The 24,167-nt window shown below is 37.9% G+C and overlaps 1 protein-coding gene across 1 annotated transcript in view; it reads right to left on the bottom strand.

The window, feature by feature from the left end:
- Positions 1-4,243: 4,243 nt before the first annotated feature.
- The window catches only part of Eif3h (eukaryotic translation initiation factor 3, subunit H), an 86,292-nt gene continuing 66,368 nt past the window's right edge, over positions 4,244-24,167 (bottom strand). Inside the window, exons 3-8 of the mRNA XM_013032238.1 lie at positions 17,527-17,694; positions 15,885-15,984; positions 14,617-14,766; positions 7,573-7,693; positions 6,355-6,487; positions 4,244-4,515 (exon numbers count right to left, since the gene is read on the bottom strand). Of these exons, the coding sequence (XP_012887692.1) occupies positions 4,418-4,515; positions 6,355-6,487; positions 7,573-7,693; positions 14,617-14,766; positions 15,885-15,984; positions 17,527-17,694 (770 nt within the window). The 3' untranslated portion in view covers positions 4,244-4,417. The remainder of the gene's footprint in view (positions 4,516-6,354; positions 6,488-7,572; positions 7,694-14,616; positions 14,767-15,884; positions 15,985-17,526; positions 17,695-24,167) is intronic.

Here is a 24,167-nt window from a genome sequence, read left to right as displayed (position 1 = left end):
CCCACACAATTAAATGTCTGGGAGAGATCAAATTCCAACAGAATGGTCCAAACTCTCCCCCAAGCTGGCTCTTGGAAACCATTCCTGATGCCATACACTATAGCCCTAAAATTACCATTAAAACTAATGTACAGCCACTCTGGGCTCTGCCTGTACTGTGGAGCCAAACAGGCTTACAGTACACGACAGGGAGTGTCCACTTATGTAAAAACAAGTATCAAGGAGACGGGTATTAGGCAGTTTCTGCCAGCAAGTTTCCCAGCAGATCTGGCACCCCACCTTCCCATACTGTCTTAAGCAATTTGAAGACCAAGCCCTGTTCCAAACCATCCAAAGATTCAGACTCCTAGTGTTCCAAACCATTCAAAGATTCAGACTCCTAGTTACTTAAGGAGTTACTGTTCCACAAATAAGCTCTAGCTCCTATACAATACCCTTACATCAGATGCAGTCACCACGCACTACTTTCCCTGTATCTCTGGCAATAATTCCATCCACCCCTTCATGTTTGTGATGGCCTGAAGCACAAAGGTATCAGAAGGAGGAGGAGGGAGAGATGGAGGGGGAGGAGGAGGAGGGGGAGGGAGAAGAGGAGGTAGTAGCAGCAGCAGCAGCCACTGCTGCTGCTGCCACTACCAAACACTGGTGACTCAGACCTGTAATCCCAGCTACCCAGGAGGATGAGATTTGAGGATCATGGTTCAAAGCCAGCCCAGGCAGGAAAGTCCATGAGACTTATATCCAATAAACCACCAGAAAACCGAAATGGCACTGTGGTTCAACTGGTAGAGCATTCCCCTTGAGCTGAAGAGCTCAGGGACAGCGCCCAGGCCGAGAGTTCAAGCCCCATGACCAATCAAAAATGAAAATAATTGAATAAATAAAAATAAGATAGAAAACTGCCATAGAAAAAGATGCTCAGTGAAAATACAAAGGAAAAGTACTGACAAATGGTGCACTGTGTAATTTGGTTGTGAAATTACTTTAGAAATGGTATTTACATTCAGGTGCCAGTGGCTCATGCCTTGTAAACCTAGCTCCTCAGATGGCTGAGATCACAGGATCACAGTTGGAAGCCAGCCAGGGCAGAAACACTTTGACTTATTTCCAATTAACCAGCGAAAAGACAAAGTGGGGTGTGGTTCAAGTAGTAGAGTGCTGGCCCTGAGCAAAAATATGCTAAGGAAGAACACAAGGACCTCCCTGAGTTCAAGCCCCAGTGCTGGCACACATACACACACATAAAGAAGAAATGAAATTAACAACTCAAATTTTAAAACTTCATTAATATTGTATATATACATCAGGTTCAGTGCCAGCACAAAGGGAAAGTGAAGTTTTCTAATAAATGGAATTAGGAAAGAATATCACATGAAATATACAAACAATTCTGCATGTTCTCGTGGTATTTGTAATGTGTGAAGTCTAAACTCGAGTAGTAGAGGGAGAATAGTAATCAAATGACACAAAAGGTTAGGACAGCTTATGATTTTGAGATGTTTACACAGGGAAGTGAATATAGCTAATACCTACATATTGCCCATTTCTAGGTTCTCATCACAACGATGTCAAATATTTGAGGCAAAGGGAATGTCTTGCTTGGTCATTTCACATTGTCTTCCAAAATCGTAACATACTTGGTACCCTATAAATATATACAATCATAATTTGTCCCTAAATAATTAAAGGTATTTGAAGGAGACTGACTGAAGACATGCTCTCTCAGGCATTTCCACCTGAAGAATGTAGCACTTTCTAAACCACCACCAGTGATTACTGGTCAATATCTAACATTTAACTTTCATAGTTATAAACATTCAACTTTTCATTACATCAACATGCTAGCTTTCCCTGTCTTTTTGGTCTTGGGTATACGAATGACTTATTAGACCTGGTACACCAAGCTCATGAGCATTCCTCTTTTCATCCTGAAGAAACTGTAAATAAGTACAGATGAACCAATGTGTTTATTTTTGAAAAATGGCAGAATACATCACTGCAATAAAATGGCAAACGAAAGCTATAATCTAACACTACCAACTACAGCGATTTAATTATTGATTTGTTTTCCTGATGTTTTCCCTGCAACTACTAAAATCATCCATTAAGTGCATTCTCAGTATTCCTGAGTAATAAGAATCTAAACAATCATACAGTATTATATAAAAAGAATCACACCTTAAGAAAATATTAACTGAATTTTGTTCACCATGAAATAAACAGTAATTAAGGTTATGTTGAAGCTGAATTTCCTTCCTTTTATTTTGCTCTGATACTTCAAGGGCAATAAAATTTCAAATCCAGGCAATTAGAATGCAGGGAAATGATCCGAGTATTCCGTCCACAAGGGCACAGACCATGACTAGTCTGTTTATTAGTGTATTTGTTCTGCCCAACAGTCCTCAAATATGGATGTGTTGACTCAAATATCACCGTGGGTGAGAGTGTGAATAAGAACCAACTTCTTTTTGCTTTATGTGTTTAATTTTGCGTGTATGATGCTGGCAGTTCAACCCAGGATGCTTCACATGCTAGGTAAGTGCTCCACACTGCGCTATACCTCCAGCAGAGGCTCTTTCAAAGACAACTGGGCAAAATTTAGGTAGAAGACTTTAAGATTTACATTCCATTTGGTCAGGACATCCACCTCTTAAGAATGCACACCTAATTGTTACATATGTGAGCAAGCACTAGGATTCTAGACTGTTCATGGTCCTAAGGTATTTGTTTTTAAAAAATTGGCAGTTCAAAGGTTTGAACTCAGGGCCTCTTGCTTGCTAGGCAGTCACTCTACCACTTAAACCCCTTTGCTTTAGTTATTTTGGGAAGTCTTGCATTTTTACCCAACCAGGCTGGGATTATACCACACTTGGCTTATTAGTTGAGTCTCACCAACAATTTGTATGTGTGTGTGCATGCATATGCGCGAATCCTGGGGCTTGAACTCAGGGCCTGGATGTTGTCTCTTAAGCTTTTGCCCTCAAGGCTAATGCTCTACCACTTGAGCCACAGCTCCACTTCTGGCTTTTTTTTTGTGGGGGGCAGGGGGAAGGAGCTAATTGGAGATAAACGTCCCACCAATTTTCCTGCCAAGGCTGGCTTCAAATAATGATCCTCAGATCTCAGCTTTGAATAGCTAAGATTATAGGTGTGAGCCACCAGCACCTGGCTGACCTAGAAAAGTGATCCTGAGCTTTTAAAGCAAAACCCAACTTTCAACCTCACACCCTGGATAAACTGGCAAGAGCATCTTCTTCATCATGCACACACTAACGAATAATGGCTCTACAGTACCACACGGAATGCTTTATACCTCCATCATTGGTAAACTTAACACTTAAAAACCACCTAATATTCTTGCCCCCAATTTTCAGTTCATCAATGAGTCAGGTAAGTAAAATGAGCAAAGGTTAATTCGTTTTAAGTAAGCTGACAAATCCTGGTGGTCTCATCAATGAAAGCAGTATCGAAAAAGGGATTCATCTGCTCTCGTGACCTGCACTACGTCCTATCATATCCATCCATCACCAGGGCTTGAATTCAGTTGTTTGCTCTACAACTTGAGCCAAGCCTCCCGTCAGGCTTTGGACCCTACCTGGGCTGGCTTCAAACCTCTACCATCTAAGTTCCTAACTCATAAGTAGCTAGTATTACAGGCTTGAGCATTTCTGACCCAGCTTCCTCACTTCCATTTGTGATCAACCTCAAGGTGATTATCATCTAAGTCTTACAGATGATTAACTCCACCAGGTGGTACATCTTATATAAATACAAGATGATCTTTCAACCATCTTGAAAACATCAAAATGATTCAAGTCTTTTTTTCTAATGCACTACTTTTTCCTTAAATTTTCCTTCCTTATCAATAACACTTGCCATTAGCAAAATGTCTCATAGTATGTAAAGGTAAATGCAAAGCAGTAAATAGGACAATACATGTAAAATGAGTCTTTCCATATAAAACATAGTCCTTCATGAATGGAAATGACTGCAGGCCTAGGGACAAAGGCTGAAAGCTGGTCTTCTAGGACAGAACTTGGGAGCAAGAGCGTACAAAACATGTAGCTGTCAGGGTTTCATGACAGCAGTCCAGATAAGGAGCACTGAACCATACAGCTGAAACATGGTACCCGAGTGAGAAAAAAGTGATGGCTCCTGGTCAACCTCTATTTTAAGTTCCTAGTCAAGGTTCTGATCAACTTTTAGAAATAAACAAGTATAAAAATAAAATAAATACATCAAATGAATGCTGCCGAGATTTGGTTTTATTATTGGCAAGAGACATTACAGCCAAAGACAGCAATGACAGCACAGGAATTCTCTGTGCTTTTCAAAATGTACACATAGTTCTTCCAAGAGCTGCCCTGGTGTGATCTCAAGAATCCTCATTAACTCCTTGTCCAGAAGCTTCTTCGTCTCAGTTGTTATATTCTTGAAGAGCCTGGGCCATGAAAAGTTTGCCTAAGTTTTGTGCAGTGAACTCCTTGATGTTCTGGCAGTAAGTGTTTATCTGACCTGTGTATTTGACAAAGAGAGGCATGATGTTCCACAGATTGTAAAATGAGCTAGGCAAACTAACCAAACAAGCAACTCAGCAGAATAATAAAATCGTTAGCATTTTGCTTTGAATCAAGAATTTATAAAGTTAAGTCAATTCAATTTTTCCATAAGAAATAATACATAAGGGGCTGGGAAGGTGGCTCAGTGGTAGAGTGCTTGCCTTGCATGCATGAGGCCCTGGGTTCGATTCCTCAGCACCACATAAGCAAAAAGAAGAAAGCCGGAATTGGCGCTGTGGCTCAAGTGGTAGAGCGCTAGCCTTGAGCTGAAGAGCTGAGGGACAGCACCCAGGCCCAGAGTTCAGGCCCCACAACCGGACCCCCCCAAAAAAAGAAAGAAATAATACATAAAATGCAATTTCTTTTGAAAAGGCATCTTCCACTTTTGATCATGTAAGTGTAGTTTTTCCAGGTTTTTAGTCATAAGGCCATATTAGCTGTCAATCACAAAGAGGTGATTATACAGATCAGACCCAACGGTGTCTTAATATAATTGAGAAGACAGCACTGGCTCACCCTGATCAGCTGCAAATAAGCAGAAAGGCTTTCAGTCTCAACTTTGGGAATGTTTAAGCACTTTTCCCCTGAGCCAAGACTGAGCAAGAGCTGAGTCCTCTTAGAACCTGTGCTGAGTCCGCTTTGCTTCACTAAGCAAATTATCCAATGAAATAGACTTTTTTTTTGGGGGGGGGGGTCCGGTCGTGGGGCCTGAACTCTGGGCCTGGGCACTGTTCCTCAGCTCTTCAGCTCAAGGCTAGCACTCTACCACTTGAGCTACAGTGCCACTTCTGGCTTTTTTCTTTTTGCTGAAAAATCAAACCCAGGGCAAGGCAAGGCAAGCGCTCTGCCACTGAGCCACTTTCTCAGCCCCTGAAATAGACATTTCTTGAAAGTATAACAGTATATCTGAATTGGCCCCAAGTTTTCCAAAATTGGTATTCATGTACATTAGAATATTTTAAGGAATTTTCATTTTCACCTACCCAAAAACACATCAATAGCATGAAGAAACTGTGAAAGATTACCATTTGTTGAAGCAAGTTTTTACTCTAATAAATAAACTTTATTAGAATGAAATGGCATATGATAATATTTCTATGGAAATTTGGTATGGCCTAATTAAGAATATGGTTAGTATATATTAAAAATTATCTCTATAGGACTCAAGGACTCTACCATTGAAAGGTAATTCCAGGTAACCTACGGATATGGGTGGGGCTGGGAAAGATGGGGGAGAAGTGTTAGAAGGGAGTGATATTGATCAAGGTGCATTGGACCTACAAACTTATTGAATTGCAACTCCTTTGTACTACTAGAGAGAGGGAGGGAAAGAGGGGGAGGGGAGAAGGAGGGGGAAGGAAGAAGGAGGGGAGGGAGGGTGGGAAAGTTCTAAATGATAATCATTCCCAGAAGAAGGTCATCCAGAATTATAATCATGTAATCATAATCAAAGTAAGGGCAATAATTTCAAGAGAGAAACTCCAATTCAAGTACACAGTATACACACTACCAGAGCAGATGATGAAAAGGGGCTTAAACCACATGACCTTTGCATTGAGACTGTAAACTTTTTTCATCGTGATGAGTGAAATAAAGTCATTCAGTTTCCAATTTAGAAAGCTTATAATGACATCTCAGAAACACTCATAAACTAAGTGAAAGCACTGAAAGGAACTAAGGCACTTTAAATACCCTGGTTATTATGGCCTAATTTGATGTTTGCAAATCTCTCGCTGTCTGTCTCCTGCTTCCTCAAGAAGGAGAAGCAGCAGCATGTCTTGCACCCCTAACATACCTGCAATGAGCAGGGAATCCATCCTGGCGGGGGCCTGGAGCGGCTTGAAGAGTTTAGACAGGTCTTCCTCAGGGAGCGGGGGTTCCCCTCGACTCTGGCGCTGCATATTCTCCTGCTGGCGACGCTGCTGATACTAAAATCATGGAGAAGATGATTTGGTTATTTTTTTCCCTCAGTGTGAGGAGACAAAATGACTTGTACCACAGCAAAACACCATGGCTCTGAGTTCTAATCTTCACTTTATAAATGGCACTATCTTGTCACTTGCTTCTAAGAACCTAATTATGGCAATCATAGAAGAAAATTCTTTTGGAGCAACTCTAGTCTGAAACTAATGATTCAGGAAATAAAACTCATTCTGGAATCAATAGAGATCATAAGAAGTAGATAATTACTGAGCGAGAGGTTAACAATGGGGTAAAAAATGCATCCTAACTTCAGCAACCAAGTAATGAACTCACACCTAGGCAAATCTTTATCAAGGAGCACAGTCATATGTAACATACAACATTTTCACAATGAAAGAATATTCTGAAATCAACTTACTTATGAATCAAATGCTAAGACCATTTTGAAGCTATAGTCCAAAAACAATATATCAGAAAGTATGAAAAGAATGTTATCTTCAGGTAACACTAACACAGGAAAGGTTAAATAGCCACCTTAACTCTGTGTATCAGTATACACATACACACATGTATGTGTATATATGTATATGTATATGTTCATATAAAAATATTCAAGCAATTCTAGGGTCTTTTTTGGTCTGTATTATACTATCTAATTTCCCAGCAGTTGGTCTATTATTTCCTATTAAAATTGCTTGGTCTTAATCACAATTGCTCAGTTTTTTTTAAAATGAACTGAAGACTGCTAACTATGCTGCAATGAGCCACTATCAAACCAATTACAGTTAGTAAAGAAATGAGCTGTGACACTCTGGAATCTCTTTGCTTCTGATTTTCTCAATAAATGTATCTCTTATTTGCATAACCGTGGCATTATACCCTGAGTTTAACAGACCAACTCTTTATGACAGTTGTTTTTAAGTACAATGCGCAAATAATAGAAACACAGCACTAAAGAACAGGCTTTTTAAAGTATGAGTAATTAGCTAACTAGCTAATACATCACCAAGATAATTTATACCATCTGAAGACCACTCTTGAAGCAGCACACATAGAAATGTGTACTGTTACTATTTTCCCCAGCACAAACCTGATGTTTCTGCTGCTGCTGTTTACTAGTGTTCCTCATGTAGGTGTTGTACTTCACTATGTCTTGGCTCATCTCATCCACTCTGTCCATCAGCAACTGTAGATTCTTCCCCAAATGGTTGCTGAAATAAATGTAAATACATTGACATGCCATTCTTTATAAAGTATGGCTTTGCTACTGCTCTGACAGTTCTGAGATATTAACCTAATCTCCTTTTTTGTAAAAGAACATGAGCACATGTATATATAAAAGCAAGGGTAAAGGAAAGAATCTGTGTCATTTTGTTATTCAACTTTCCATACTTAATTCATCGCTGTAACCTCAGAAGTGTCTGAAATAGTGCATGAGGCCTTAAGAACTGTTAAGGCCAGGTAAGAATCAGGAACTCGAAAGGGGAAGAGGTGAGACCAAGGAGAGGGAGGGAGGTGAATGAAGAGAGGATCTGCGGGAGAATGGAGTCATAAAATTCAGTGCAGATTCCACAAAATTTAAAAAAAATGAGAGGCGTGAAGTTGATAGAGATAGAGAATGATAAAAGGGATGACACTGATCAAGATTCACTTGTATTCATGTACTAATTTTTTGAATGGCAACTCCTTTAAACAAATGCTTAAAGATAAAAAAGAAAAAAAGTAAAAATCTAGTGAGACATTTATAAGACATTTTATAAAACGAAGTTTAATTTAAACTCAGGACCCCACAACCTTCCCTTTAATATGCCTTAGTTTTAAATCAGTAGTCAAAGGAAAAGAACCATGCAAAAAAATTAAGACTTTTTGTGCCATTCCTTTATACAGCAGGTTCTAACAGCAACAAGAGCCATTTCTGCAGAGCCAGATGAAGGGGATTCTTGCCTCCTGTCTGTTCTTGAATCCACAGTACTATTGTCGTTCTTTTTTTTTTTCTCTCCAGGGAATATCTACTGCAACTCATTTACTAAAATCTTTTTATAAAGTGATACTAATGACAGATACAATGATCAACCATCTCACAGCAAAGCACATATATATGGCTACTAACTACTCATACTCTGATGAAGAGGAGTCAGTCACCATAGTTTCAAGCAGATAACCACTGAATACCTATCATGTGTCAGCTTCAGTATATTAACAAGTAAGGAGACAATAATGAATGAGGCAGACACTGTCTCAGAGATGAAAAGGGCATAGTAAGAATTCTTCAAGGAAATGACAGGCTAAACGTGAAAGATCAGGAGTGAACACATGCAAGAGAGTATTCCAGAGAAAGGGAGAGTGTAAGTGCTGAAGGGCCAATGCAGGCAAGAATTGGCAGATATAGGTAGGTGTGGCTCAGGTACTCTACAAACAAATTAACGACAATAACAACACAAAAAACCAAAAATAGAACTAAAACAAAAGAGGAGGGCCTGGAATGGTTAGCACCTTCCCCCCCACCCCCAAATCACACATAGGAAGCCTATTAGCACCCGCCAGGCAACATGGTTTGCGTGAACAAGACCTTTTCACGACAATATAAAGTGGGTCCTGGGGTGATACAAAACTGTGGCACTGGCAAACAATAACAACGACAAAAAAGATTTTATCTGTAGCCTCAAGAAAATTAGGAAATCTGGCTCACTCTTCAATAGTGGAAGAACAGTGTGAGTGAGTAAGTGAGTGAGTGAGTGAGTGAGTGAGTGTGTGTGTGTGTGTGTGTGTGTGTGTGTGATCCCAGTCTGGTGGTAACTATGGCAATTTTAGTTCAGTAACATGGCCTAATAACTCCGCTTATCTAGGAATCAAATGCTTCTTTTATGTTGTTTTTTTCATATTTATCTTATTTCATTGCAGTTTAAATATTACTATGAAATTTAAAACATTACTTCTCCAGAAATCATCATTTATGCCATTTTCTAATTTTGTAGTAGCTTTATTTAATCCACCCAAACGCAAATATTTGAACATATGGTGCAAGGTGAGGAATTAAACTTTTTCTTATCCAACAGCTAACCAAATGTCCAGATCCACTGATTAATCACATTAGTTACCAAATAACTAGGTGACTAAATTTAGCAATGCTGCATCACCCTCATTCTTTAACATGCACTGAGGCCATCCATTCTTAACTTTGCCAGGCATTCTGTTAGGTATTAAGGATTAAATTATATATGTTATCATACACTAGTCAAAGAGGAAATTAAGTAGATCAACTCAACATTGTGAGAAATTGCTGTAACAGAGATTTAGTAAACTATAACAAGAATAGTTTGGTGAAATCCTCCCCTATTATTTGGCACCAAAGTTTGAACTGAATGTATCAGACAATGAAGGTGAATGGACACTAGCAGCATTCAGACACCCTAGCATGAAAACATTTAGGGAAACACATATAATTTAGCAGGCCAGAAGATAGCACAAGTACAAAATTGAGCAAAAGAATTATGAAACTAAAGTAGACAAGAGTAATAGTGGGAAGCTTGGAATGTAGGTTTGGATTTTATTCTAAAGATAAAGGGAACTAGCCAAAGATTTTAAGCAAAGGAATACTATGAGAATTCAATTTGCATTTAGTAAGATCATTGCAATTTTGGGAAAGGAAAAGGCTAAAAGCAGGAAGTCAGTGGACTGGGAAAGTCATCAGGAAGAAAACTAATGAGTCCTGGCCTAAGGTAGCAAAAGTCATGGAAACGGGATGACATCACCTGAGGAATGTTGGGGAGACTGACCCTGACAAACACTGACATTTTAGGGATGAGCAAGAGTTTACTGTGAACAATGAGAAATAACCCACTAAAGCTGCAATTTCATAGACTCTGAAGAAAGAGTTCCAGGAAGGAGGGTTTATGGACAATATTGCATGCTGTGGAGTCTCATCATCCAGTGAAAGTTTTTTAATGGTGAGAACTCTCACTACACAATGGAACACTACAGTGTGGGCTAAGTGGAAAGAAGGATACACACAGAGACTGACAGAAAATCCTATCAGGAAGTTTATCTATAAAACTAAAGAGAAAATGTGGCAGAAGGTAAAAAAAATTGGATGTTAATAATGAGCACTGGTAGAGCCGGGCGCCAGTGGCTCACGCCTGTAATCCTAGCTACTCAGGAGGCTGAGAATCGCGGTTCAAAGCCAGCCTGGGCAGGAAAGACCATGAGACTCCTATCTCCAATAAACCACTAGAAAACCAGAAGTGGCGCTGTAGCTCAAGTGGTAGAGCGCTCGCCTTGAGCTGAAGAGCTGAGGGACAGCGCCCAGGCCCAGAGTTCAAGCCCCATGACCGACAAAAAATAATAATAATAATAATAATGAGCACTGGTGGTTCATTCTATAACCCTAGCAATTCAGGTGGTTGAAATTTGAGGCTCACGATTCAAAGGTAGCCTGGGCAGGGAAACTCTGTGAGACTAGAGAATCTTAACTCTAATTAACCATCGAAAAAACAAACAAAATGCCAGAATTGGAGATGTGGTTCTCAAGTGGTAGAGTGCTAGCTTCCAGCAAAAAAAGTTCAGGGACAACACCAGGCTGGAGTTCAATCCAGGATTAGCATATAAAAGAAGAAGATGAGCCAGACTTGAATGCTGACATGTCCTTATTTTCAGTTGGTAAAATGAAATAAATATTTTACCATCTTCTTAGAAATTATTCAGAATTTTTTTGTGTATATAGGCAGGGGGTTTCAAATGTGACAAGATGTACAATTAGAGAATCTAAGCAAAAGTTTACTTGTGGGTTCTATTGTATTCTTTCAATTTATATAAAAAGTTAAATATTTTAAGCTGTGTATTGATGGCTTCTTTTTCTAGATCTCAAGAAGCTCAGATCTAGAAGACTGTGGTACAAAGGTAGCCCAAGCAGAAAAGTCTGAGATTCTTCAATTAACCAACAAAAAACTACTTTGGAGGTGTGGCTCAAGCAGTAGAGTGCCAGTCATTAGCAAGAATGTCAAGGAAGATCTTGAGACTCTGAGTTCAAGGGCCTGAACTGGCCCAAAATAGTAGTAGTACTAGTAGCAGCAGTAGTAGTAGAAGTAGTAGCAGCAGCAGCAATGGTAATAATGGGAAAAAACAAGTCAATGAAGAAAACAAGAAGAATCTAGATAGAGAGAAACTGAAAATCTATGGAGGAGGATGTCTCAACTGAGCCGGTCCCAAGAAGTCAAGATATGGTGAGAGAACTGATCCTTTCCTTTTCACCGGCGAAAGAACTGAGTCCCAGGGAGCTGCATTCAGTATAAGAAATGCCATTAGCTCCATGACTAGTTGTTAAATAAATCATTTGGCCTATTAAGTACAAAAGGAAATCAGGAAGAAGGAAAGTGCATATCAATTCTGTGTCTGGGAAGACATGACACTAAAGAAAACATAAAGGAGAGTAACTGCTATAGGCAAAGAAAAATCTGTTATTTGGAGTAAGACCTTAAACCTTGGGAATTGAGCTACAACAATTTTAGCAAATGAGAAAAGTACTATTAAATTCCACCAAACATGTCTTTTAAACTATTAATATTATGTGCTACAAGTATATGTACAGCCAAAGAACACTGTGATAAACATATAAACTTTAGAAATTTCTTAATTTATATTACTATAATGTTCTTTAGAAATATAACCATCAGAAACTACCACAAAGCCACTCAGTATAGGCCCTGAAGAGCTCCAGGAATTACCAATATATAATTATTTCACAGCTTTTCACAGAAAATCGGATCCATTACCAAGAGAAATTTTTACAAGTTTTTTCAGTATCAGTTCAACTAGCTTACTGAAACAGGGAGTTGCTGTTAGGAGTTTCAGTAATACAGCCTTTCCTTTTATTGCCAAGGAAACAAAGAACTGAAAACAGATAACTTAAACAGATGTGAACCGGGGAGATGGAGTGCTAAGCCAGCCGTGACTACAGTATCAATTTTTGCTTATTACCCACCATGTAAGATGCTCTCCTTTAGTTTTTTTTAAACAAGAGAATATAAAAACAATTGTTTTTCATGTGTGAAAAGCTGCAAAGCTTCTATTACATATTTTTAATTAATAAAGGCTGTTATGAAATAACCATAATAGAACTTCCATATAATAAAACTTTAAACAAAAAGTCTTTCAAATGAAAGCAAGCATAGTACATTGTATGCACAGGTAAATAAAGAACTGGGATACACATGAAAAAAAAGATCAATAAAATGTTTAAACCAGTGTCTAACAATGATTTCTGTTGAGGCTTCTTACGAAAACATATATGGTAACTGGCTTGATCACCACCATTGACTTATTAATGTTAGAAATTAAAAATTAAGATTCTTTTAAAATAACATCCATTTGGCTCAATGTAATAGTTCAGGAATACAATGGAATATTGCTACATTTTCTTCTCTCCCAACAGGAACACAGGGAGAGCAAAGGGCCTCTTTTCCTATTTCATATAAGAATATAGAAAATACAACTAATATTTTTCTAGGTCTTTACTGCTATAGTTAGCTGGGAGTATTGTCTACAGCTACTGCTTTAAAGCAATGGACGTATTAAGATCAACTTATTAGTCAAGTAACAGCCACATAAGAGTTGTATTTGTTTTGTATGCTCAGTAAAGGAAGCTCAAGAAAAGGTGAAGACATGAATTTTGTAAGCAAAATTCTCATGTAGAAAATTTGAAATCACTTATTACTTTATACTTAATACATCACATTGTAACCTTGCATGCTGAAAACAATTTTTAGCTCAATGCTTTAAATACAGGTGTTCCAAGTTTACTTTTAAAAGCAATAAAGAAAAATGTAACTTTTTAAAACAGACAAATTTAGAGACTATTAAGAATTTATGTTAGCAATCAAACAATACCCTTTTTGGTGCCAAATCAGCCTTGCTACCTGGCTGTATCACTTAGCACCACATTTACCATTTGGTTTCCATTTCACTGCTCTGTCAAAACTTTCTGGTGGCCTTTATGATGAACACCATAGACAGTGGCATTTCTGCCACAGCCTGACCTTGTCTCTGGTCCTTCTTGGTTCATGTTGGGAGAAGAAAAATTTTGAAATGTTCTTTTCTTTTGCTTTCTTTTTGACAAAAAAGCTTCTATCAAAGATGACTGGAAATCTGACAAATAACAGAATTCCTGTTCTGTTCCATGTTTGCTTTAAAAAAAAAAAGTGTTGTTTCTTCCAGCCATCAAATATATTAATTATCTACTCAGACCATTTCATTTTACGTTGTAACCCTGCTGCCTCCTCATCAGACACATGCAAACACTAAAATAAAGCTTAAAAGGGTATTTAAGAGAACTACGCATGTGGCAGTACTCACATTTCAGCTGACAGTAAGAGACTGAGGGATTGGGTGGTAGCTCAGTGGCAGAACACTTGCCTAACATGTGTGAGGCCTGGCACTCAATCCCCAGCACTTCCAAAAATACAACAATCAGAGTAAGAAATTGAAGGAGGAGAGGCTGAAGAGGAAAAAATATTAATTTTATAAAGGAAACAATCTGGAAACTCTTCTGTCAGTGTTCTAGCAATATAGTATTATTTTACCAACTACATAGCAAAAAGAAAGTCGTTAGTAAAACTAGAAAAAATAAATCCTATTACCACTAATGAAAAAAAAAAGCTAATTTTGGGTGCCCATTCAAATAACTAAAAGTTTACTACTGAAGAGCCTGCACTTGTACAAGGGCAAACATAACAAGTAAAAGAAATAAAATATCCATCTTTCTCCTGGTCATTAATAAGTATCCAGATATAATACCATAAGCCTCTCAGCACAGTGTAAATAATGTCTATTCAAATAAAAGCCCTCCTTAGCGGGCACTTGCCACATTGTGGTATAAGTGATACAGCAAAGGCAACAGTAAGTGCTTCTTGCCATGATTAGCATCCTGAAACAAGGTGTTTACTTTTTTCATTGTGTCTATTTGATGGTTTATGTGGGATCTTAATAGGACCAGACAAATACTACATGCTATTACCAATATGTGTAATTTCAAAAAAAACCTTCGGTAACTTTTTTCTTGCTCCACAGGGGAAGTTTATGTAAAACAATCTTTTCTAAAAATTGATGAAAAAGGGACCTTTCATTAGGAAGGGTCACTTACCTGCTAGCGAGACTGAGCAATTCATGTTTATCTGCCACAGCTGACTTCTTCTCAAGCTCCCACATTAGGACATTGATCAGATGGGAATTTTTAATTACGATCGGCACTTCTTCAAACATGTGCTCAAAGGTTATACTTGCCTTTTTCAATCTGTAAATCATGTTAAAAATACTTTAGTGGTTAAAAGTGAGAATTAAATTGAGCGTTTTCAAACATTTTATCTAATTAGACAGGGGGAATAGAATTTTACAGAGATGAATATAAATTCAGTGGTTTGAGTAACTGACCATTATCTGAATGTGAACTATAAGCCTGGAATATAATGTTCTTGGTCAAAGAAACTATTCATTCTTTGTAATCATGTATTCTTAAAATTTCACTGATGCTAAAATGTGTCACTGTAAAATCATGCAACATAATTTACATCTAAAAACACTTAAGTATCGCACGAGGAGAAGTATTATATATTCCTCGGAAGGTTCATTTTTAAAGCATACTGAACTAAAAAGATTAACAACTAGTAGAAGAGTCACAAGAGATTTCACATTTAGCAGTTCAGAACACAACTTCTAGTTTCAACTCCATATTCAGAAATTGTTCAGGGGTTAGCTTTTCTTTTTAAAAATCCCTTCACCCTAATTTATTTTAGGAACCAAACAGTAAAATAGAGAACTGTCCTCCATAAAGTCAAAGCTACTAACCTTGATTCCCTAATGTATTTTTTTAACAATTAACAGAAAATATATATAACCCTTTTAAAAATACCACCAAATACTGTTAAGTAAAAGCACAAAACTGTTTCACCCATCAATTCTATACCTATATATTATCCACAAGATTTCCAATAGGCCAGAGTTTTCACTGAATACTTACAAGGTCTTCATCTATCCCACCCCCCGCATGATATAAAAGCTCAAAAAACAAGACATGTGGTTCACAAGCAGTGTGACACAGAGTCTACAATCTGACAGCTGCTGACCAATCTTTCTAACTCCCTTTATTCCTTATCCCTTTAAATACGGTAGCTAATTATTGCTCTGACTGAATTCACCCTGGGTGAGAATAGAAGAGACGTTCTATAAAGAATAATTTAAGCATGGAAAAGGAAAGATCAAGTGGCACTCGGCATGCAGAAAATTTCTACAGTCCACATGGCAAAACCATTACCACAACACAACCAAGGATTCAATAAATGTGGCAAACTGGAATCTTAAAAGAAAAGAAACCCAGTCCTTTACCATAAGCCTCTCGGGCCACCAAACACTTACGCTTCAGGGGAAAAATCCTTCTCTTTACAAACTTCCATCAGTTTAGGAGTCAGTCGGTATGCCTTCAGCGAGAGAGACCCTTGGGCAGTTTTTATGGGATCTTAAATAAGGAGAAGAGAAAGAAATTGCTAAGAATGTTGTCACACCAATGCTCATTAATACGGATTCTAGGCACATTGTTACTTATCACACAATCTTTGCCAAATAAAGGTCAAGATAAAATGGTAGCACGAGTTGAACATATTCAAACCATTTATAGTCAACAGTAAGGGAAAATGTACTGACTCTTATCCTGCTTATGATAGGGAAAATAATTTCCTCCCTATAATATAAACAGGAGAGTCAAAATATACTTAAGATACTTTCAAATCCACTCAACTAGGACGAGTAATTTTGCTGCAAATTAAATATAACATATACTCTATACATTCTTTACATTAGAAGGAAAGTACTTATGAATATAAAACACAAACAAAAAAATACCACATGCATCTGTGTAGTTTTCATTCAGCTAATTTTAAATGAATAGCCCAGCAAACAATATAAACCCATCCTAATGATCACTGCTCATATTTCTTAAGTTTAAGCAGATTGTAAAAACAAAACCACTAAATCAAAGTGCTATCATACAAGTGTCGTTTTTAGTTTTAGAGAAACAAATTTTGTCAAAAGTAACTGCTTAAACACTCGTGAGTAAGGGAGCTTAGCACTTGCCGCATGATAACGGCTCTGGCATGCCAATGTTCGTCTAAAACCTGTGTTAACATTCATGTTGTCTGAAACTTAACACAGTGAAACTTTTAGCAATAGGTGATAAAATGAAAACCAAAATAGATTGAAACAAGTGGAAAATTCATCAAGGTCTGATGATGCAATGTTTCCAGCCAATATAAGTACACTTTAACAACTTGTTCTTTACTGTAATCCAATTGTTAACATACTGAAACAATTTGGGGGCAGCTCATAAGATTGATCGTATTCATTAGTATTTTTTCTGACAGATACTCAGGACGTTACATTTACTTCTCAGCTGGAAACTATATGCAAGTCTGCCAGATATGGCAAACTGTGAGTGTTTGGGGAGGGGGAAGGCTATAAAGCTGTTAAATTGCCTACAGTTCTGATACAGCACAGAACATCTGGTCTGGAGAGCTTGAGGAAACACCATTAAATAGGCCGAAAAGAAAAAAATCTTTGTGCTAAGAAACAGTCCAGGTTTTGTATGCTGCTGTCAGAGGTTTAAAAAAAAAAGAAAAAGAAAAAGAAAAACTTGGCACACTGTGTTATGATTGGTCAGTCACGTACAGAGCCAGACACTCCAGCAATCGGTGTTTGTTAGACATCTGGTCTAGTTCCACCAGCCCCCTTCAATGAGGGAGGGTAGATGGAGGAATAAAAATGAAGCAGCTACTCCAACATTCCAAAATGTACACATCAGGGCTCTGATAGCAAGAAAAATAAACAGAAAGAAGGAAACCCTGTCTAGACTTAGCTGCTGCTGAGGCTGCTGCAGAAACAGGGTTTGTATTTACTTGAGAAGGCCTGCCAGGCTCACTAAGAGGCAAAAGAGAAAAAAAGAAAGCGAAAATAGTAGGAATAATATTAAGGGAAGAGAAGAATAATAAAGGAACCTCCTACTAACCGTAAATGAGAACGACAGATTCTTCAATAGCATGTTGGTAACTGAACTGGGAATCTAGAAGCGCCCGGGTGACGAAAGAGCCATAGTATGTGGACTGGTACCAGCCCACGTGGAGATGGTCGATGTTTACATGGCGGAGGCTCCGCATCATTTCCATCTGATATTGGACTAAATGACAGAGAGGGGAGTAACACTGTGTTATGATGCCACCAACACTAAAAATAAGCCTCTTGAAAACAAATATCCAACAAATCCACTCAACTATAACCAGTAATTTTGCTGCAAATTAAATGTATCATATACTCTATACATCACTGTTCATATATAATATGTAACAAAGATCTTAACTATTATCTATAAAGAACAGGTTTCCAGGTATAAAAAAAATCATTCTATTCATATTAAAAGAACTCTAAATTAAACCTGGGGCTTTTCTTTCTTTTGTCAATGAAAAAACTCTGTAGAAAAAGGTACTCAAGACATTGCACTAAACAAGCATTGAAAGTGGTTAGGTTCTTTTTTAAAATTCTAAAAATAGTATATATTTAAGGAAAAGGGATTGTAATTAGTAATCTGGTTAAGACATTTCAACTGGATTAATAAGGGAGAATAATTATCAATCTCATCTACAAGATACTTTTTAGAAATCAAGACATTTACAATCATCAAGAAAAGTAAAATGTAACCATCAACCACAGGATACAGGCTATAGTAGATTTAAAATGTAAGAATTCATTTCTTTCCTTCATCTGGTGCCCCCTGCTGCGTACGCTAAATTTTATAAAGAAGTTATTTTTTTTCTCTGTGTGTTCTTTGTGTTAATAATGAACACTATTTTTCCCCTAGGAAAGAATGATAGTTTAATTATCACATACAGAATGAAAAGATTTAATGACTTTTACCTTTGTCAAATTTATATTGTAATATACCTTATTAATTTAAAGCATTATTTAAAAAGAAGGTGCACACTGACAATGTAATAAATAACATTAAAAAGCACTATACCCCAATAACACATGGAAAATACATAATAAGCAAGTTTTATAGTAAACATAATATCTAAGCTATTTCTATCATGATGAATGCACAAATAACCAACCATATTTTGCTTCACTTGAACCTAAACATTTTGTTTTTAAACACTTCACTGGGTTTTAGTACAACTGAAAGTTTATGTCTGTTATTCCTTTAGGTATAGTACTATGCTTTCACAAAGAAAATAACACTCAGGTTCAGAAATATTTTGGAGGCGGGGAGAGGAGGGAGTCCTGTCATGGGGCCTGAACTCTGGGCCTGGGCGCTGCCCCTCAGCTATTCAGTTCAAGGCTAGCGCTCTACCACTTGAGCCACAGCACCACTTTTGGCTTTTTTCTTTTTGCTTATGTGGTGCTGAGGAATCGAGCCCAGGGCCTCATACATGCAAGGCAAGCACTCTACCACTGAGCCACCTTCCCAGCCCCAGAAATATTTTTTAAAAGCCTTCATCGCACGTGCAGTCTTATTTTTCAACACACTTTACTACACAGAGAAGTTATAAATCTGGAAGGATTAATTTTTAAGCCCATGGAGAAATTAAAGAGGTAAAAGATACATTGCCATCAAGACGTACACTAGAAAAGTAACTGGTCTGAAAATGACTCATTCATTCATACAAAAAGTGTAGGTGTTAACATAAAGGAGGTTTGGCTAGCATTATTTCTTGCCTATTTAGGGGAGGAGCAGTGTGTAGGCATTGGACTTGAACTCAGAGCCTCAAGTTCTTGTTGAGATTTTTTTTACTCAGAAGTGGCACTCTACCACGTCTCTAATTCGGACGTATTTTAGGGCTAACTGAAGAAAAGAGATAGATTTTTCTGCCCCGGATTGGCTTAAAACCATGATTCTCACAACTCAGCTACTACTCCTGGATAGCTAGAATTATAGGTGTAAACCCGTTCTGAGTTGTTTATTTTTAGAAAGACAGGTTGATACTAATAGGTATTTTTATATGCCAAGTCAATATTTTACATATTTACAATAAAATGTGAAATGAAAGCAAAGCCTTAAAGCCTATGTCATCCTCTTAACCCATATTAAAACTATCCCAGCTGGGCTGGAAGTATAGCTTAGTGATATAGCATTTGTTTAGAATGTGTGAGGCTCAGGGATACAATCTCTGGTACTGTAATAAATCTCAACTTTCATAATCTATTTTATACATACTCAACAGTCTGAAGCAATATAAAATGAACATTGTTATTTAATATTTTATCTCTAGCGTACAAGACAATCTGTCTGCCTTTAACTAGGGTTAATAGCTTTATAGCAACCACATAAATTTAGTAGAATAGAACAATTGCTAAGTTTTCTGTTATACAATTCCATGATTCCCTCAAATCGAAGTAAAATCTGATTTGACTAATAAATTTTAATCAAATTTACTTACAAACGAAGTGTGTGTGTGTGTGTGTGTGTGTGTGTGTGTAAGGAATTGGGATTTGAACTATAGGGCATTGTACTTACTAAGTATTAGGCTATCATTTAAACCATACTCCTAGCAAAAGTCCCAATATTCTAAAGTAAAATGGGAGTTGAAACCAAATTTGCTGGATTTATTTTAAAGAAAATGGGAAGAGGAGATGGGGAGAGATTACCAAATGATTGACAGGACAAATATGTTTTTATGGAATAATATTTTTAAAACATTAGTATCTGTAAACATTTGTTAGTATGAAATTGGTCTTTTAAGATAAGCAGAGGTTAGAATGTACCAGCTTCGAATAGCAACAAAAAAGAAAAAACTTGGAATCTAGAGATGAAACTTCTCGTGCCAGCTCTGACATTTCCCCTATGGGAATCATGCTGTCCAGTTAATGATCCTTCTCTCCCTTCGTTAAAGACATCTGAGGACTCATCCTAGAGTTCTAGATGCTAGATTCCACATTGTACACTGGATATGCTAATTATAGACAATGTGCCTATTGACTAAAGCAGGGCTTGTAGCCCACATTATGATTTAAGTCAAAACTCAAATAATCTGTAATCTTGCTGATTTCCCACAACTAACTGAATAAAACATATTTTTACAAGAGTGTTTTCATGACGTGCAAACTTCCAAATTGCTTCTTACCCAGAACTGTATCTATTTTATACTTCCCCTCCATACCCAATAAAGACAGGAATGAAAATGAAGTACAGCTCTAAACCAGACACATGTCAAAGCTATTGAGCACTATATCCCAAAGCCTATTCCATGTATAAATAAATTGGGCTGCAATAGATAAATTTCTGAGGACTGATGAGTAGAGAGATCAAACCTACATTATCAAGAATTGAGGGGGACATGTCTATTTTCCTTTTCTACAGCTTAGAAAACATACATTTAGATATGTTCTAAACAGACTATTGGTAAATCATGAGGGTTTTCAGGTCACCTATATATCTTAGATGAATGTAAAAATTAAAGGTTAAAATTAAAAGCAGGGACAGATAAATCTATAAAACTTTTTTGAAAAAATCCATAATGTGGGCTGGGAAGGTGGCTCAGTGGTAGAGCGCTTGCCTTGCATGCATGAGGCCCTGGGTTCAATTCCTCAGCACCACATAAGCAAAAAAAGAAAAAACCGCAAGTGGCGCTGTGGCTCAAGTGGTAGAGCGCTAGCCTTGAGCTGAAGAGCTGAGGGACAGCGCCCGGGCCCAGAGTTCAGGCCCCACAACTGGACCCCCCCAAAAAAAAATCCATTATGTGTCTGTCTGTAATCTCAGCACTTAGGAGGCAGAAGGGAGGATTGTAGTTTAAGATCAATCTGGGTACATGGGTACCCTTTCACTCACACACATATACCCACCCCCACACGCACGCACGCACACACAGACACACAAACGCGCGCACACAAGCAAACAAACAAAATTCAAAGTATTGACATTCCACTACTACACAATAAAAATTTGTGCTGGGCCTATACTTTGTAAGGTTTTAGGACATTCTCTGTGTAGATTCTTTATGTCTATCTCCCCACCCAATTTTAAGAATTAAAAAATAAAGCCAACATTAAAGAGTCCTGTTGGAGCTGGAAGCATGCATGGCTCAGTGGTAGACTGCCCACCTAGCAAGTGTCAAGCCCAATTCAAACTCAATAAAGTTCCACAGCAGCATCACACACAGAAAAAGGAGGAACTAAAAGTAAGCCTTGAAAAGGTGGGCATGCAGGTGCTAGAGCTCAAAGTGAAGCTATGGTGTATAGAGACCAAGGTCAAAATATGCACTATTTGAAGAGTTCAATTTAGTTCAATTTTTCTTTTAAAGTGATAGTTTCTACTAGATCTTACTAGCTAAAGAAGAAAACCCATAATTCACAACTAACAGCCATGTGAAGACTTTGAGCCATTCTAGTGTTGAGTAGATATATGACTCTTGCCTATCTTCATAGTTTTTCTTCTTCAATATTCAAATTCTTCAAAAAGTACAAAACCCCTCAAAAAAAAAAAAAGCTCCAGATAAAACTAAGTAGAGATAAGACATTTAACAGTAGACAGTGTCCACTAACCTGTCTCAAAACCAGGCAAATGGATCTCATGCCACATTAGATAGCAGTGCTGAAATACCAACTCACACCCCACAGAATTTCATTTATCTCCTCAAATGCAGCCAGCCTTCCCTCCCCCTCCCCCCGAAGAAGTTATAGCCTAAGAAACAAAAGGAAGGACAATGATTTTTTTTTTAAAGGGACGGGGGAGAGATCCTAACTCCCTATTGTTGCTTTGGTACAAGTCAATGAAGAATGAACAGTACAACTTGGGGGAGAAGAGAGAGCGAGAGAAAACAAGGGAGGGGTAACACTGTTCAAAAAGAAATGTACTCATTACCTTACTTATGTAACTGTAACCTCTCTGGACATCACCTTTACAATAAAATAAAATAAAATGAAACAAAAAAGAAAACTTGGGCTGGGAAGGTGGCTCAGTGGTGGAGCGCTTACCTTGCATGCCTGAGGCCCTGGGTTCGATTCCTCAGCACCACATAAGCCCCCAAAAATAAGCCAGAAGTGGTGCTGTGGCTCAAGTGGTAGAGTGCTAGCCTTGAGCTGAAGAGCTGAGGGACAGCACCCAGGCCCAGAGTTCAGGCCCCACGACCGGACCCCCCCCCAAAAAAAAGAAAACTTAACATCAATATATAGTAGCATCAATCTATACAGATCTTTACACTTTGCCAAATGCTCTAATGTCTTTAAAAGAAAAAAAAGAATAAAATAGAAAAAGAAAGAAAAAAGCAATTCACTGGCAACTGTGCAAAAGTTTGTCTAGAGCTAGACTCACTTCTATCATTATTGCAAAGTTCTCCTACTTAATGGAAACATAAGTAGCAATCTCAACCAATGACATTCACTTCTGGGTTAATGATTAAATCTCCTGAGGAATTTTCCCCAAATACGAATGGAAAAAAAAATGTTTGGAAAAAAAATTTTTAATTTATGATAATGTTAAACAGAAGTGATCAGAATTGTGTAATGGGAAGTTTATGAAAGAACCATTTAAGCATTCTATCATTGAAAATCAAATATCATACTGAGGAGAAACAGCAAGCAACGAATTATAAAGAAACTGGTAATATAGCAATAAGCCAACTCAAATTACTAATACAAAGCACTGAAAGCCTGGAAGGATTATACAATGAAGATGAGTTTTACAAATCTCCTTAGGCCTTATAACTATCTTTTTTTAATTTTTGTGGTGGGGAAGGGGGGGGCCATGGGGAGGGGGAACCTCTGGGCCAGGACACTGTCCCTGAGCTCTTCAGCTCAAAGCTTGTGCTCTACCACTGAGCCACAGCACCATAGCGCCACTTCTGGTTTTCTGGTGGTTTATTAGAGATAAGTGTCTCTCCGACTTTCCTGCCCAGGCTGGCTTTGAACCGTGATACTCAGATCTCGGCCTCCTGAGTAGCTAGGATTATAGGCCCAAGACACCAGTTACTATTTTAATTGACTAAGCCCTTCACCCAAGCAAAGGAAAGCCTGGATTCACAACACTGTAAGCCCCACTGGAGTGTGGCACCAGTGTAGTTACATGTACTTTTTTCGAAGTATCTTCTAGGCAAATAAAGTCCGATTTAAAGTGCCTAGAGCTAAACCTTTCCTGAGGCAAAATGCTCAATAAGTAAATCTACTCTATTTGTTGGGCTTTCTCATTTCAACTTTGAACATAAAAACACTGAAAATTATGCTGTCTTCAATTTAAGTATTGTATTTGGTATAACATGGACAGCTAACCAATTAAAAGAGTTTGAAGAACATTTAAACCAGTTTATTTTCACCCTTTCACTACATTAGAGGAACGGGAACTGAAACCGCTGGATAGCTGGGACGAGCTGAGTCAGACAGTAAAGCCAAAGCATGCTCAAAATCAGAAACTGTCAGGCAGACTGGGGGGAAAAAAGAAGTCCTCTAACTAATGTTATTAGAGACTCTTAGAACAAGGTAAGCTAAAAGTTAAAAACAAAAACCCTGCAATCCTAGTTACTTGAGGCTAGGATCTAAGAGGATCTCAGTTCAAAGTCAGCCTAGGCAAGCCCAAGAGGTACTTACCTCCAATTAATCACCAAAAGGCTGCAAGTAGGCTGAGATCTGAGGATCACAGTTCAAAGCCAGCACAGGCAGGAAAGT

The sequence above is a fragment of the Dipodomys ordii genome, unplaced genomic scaffold, assembly GCF_000151885.1.
Source record: "Dipodomys ordii isolate 6190 unplaced genomic scaffold, Dord_2.0 Scaffold151, whole genome shotgun sequence".
Classification (NCBI taxonomy): domain Eukaryota; kingdom Metazoa; phylum Chordata; class Mammalia; order Rodentia; family Heteromyidae; genus Dipodomys; species Dipodomys ordii.
This window is presented reverse-complemented; position numbering and strand designations above follow the sequence as displayed.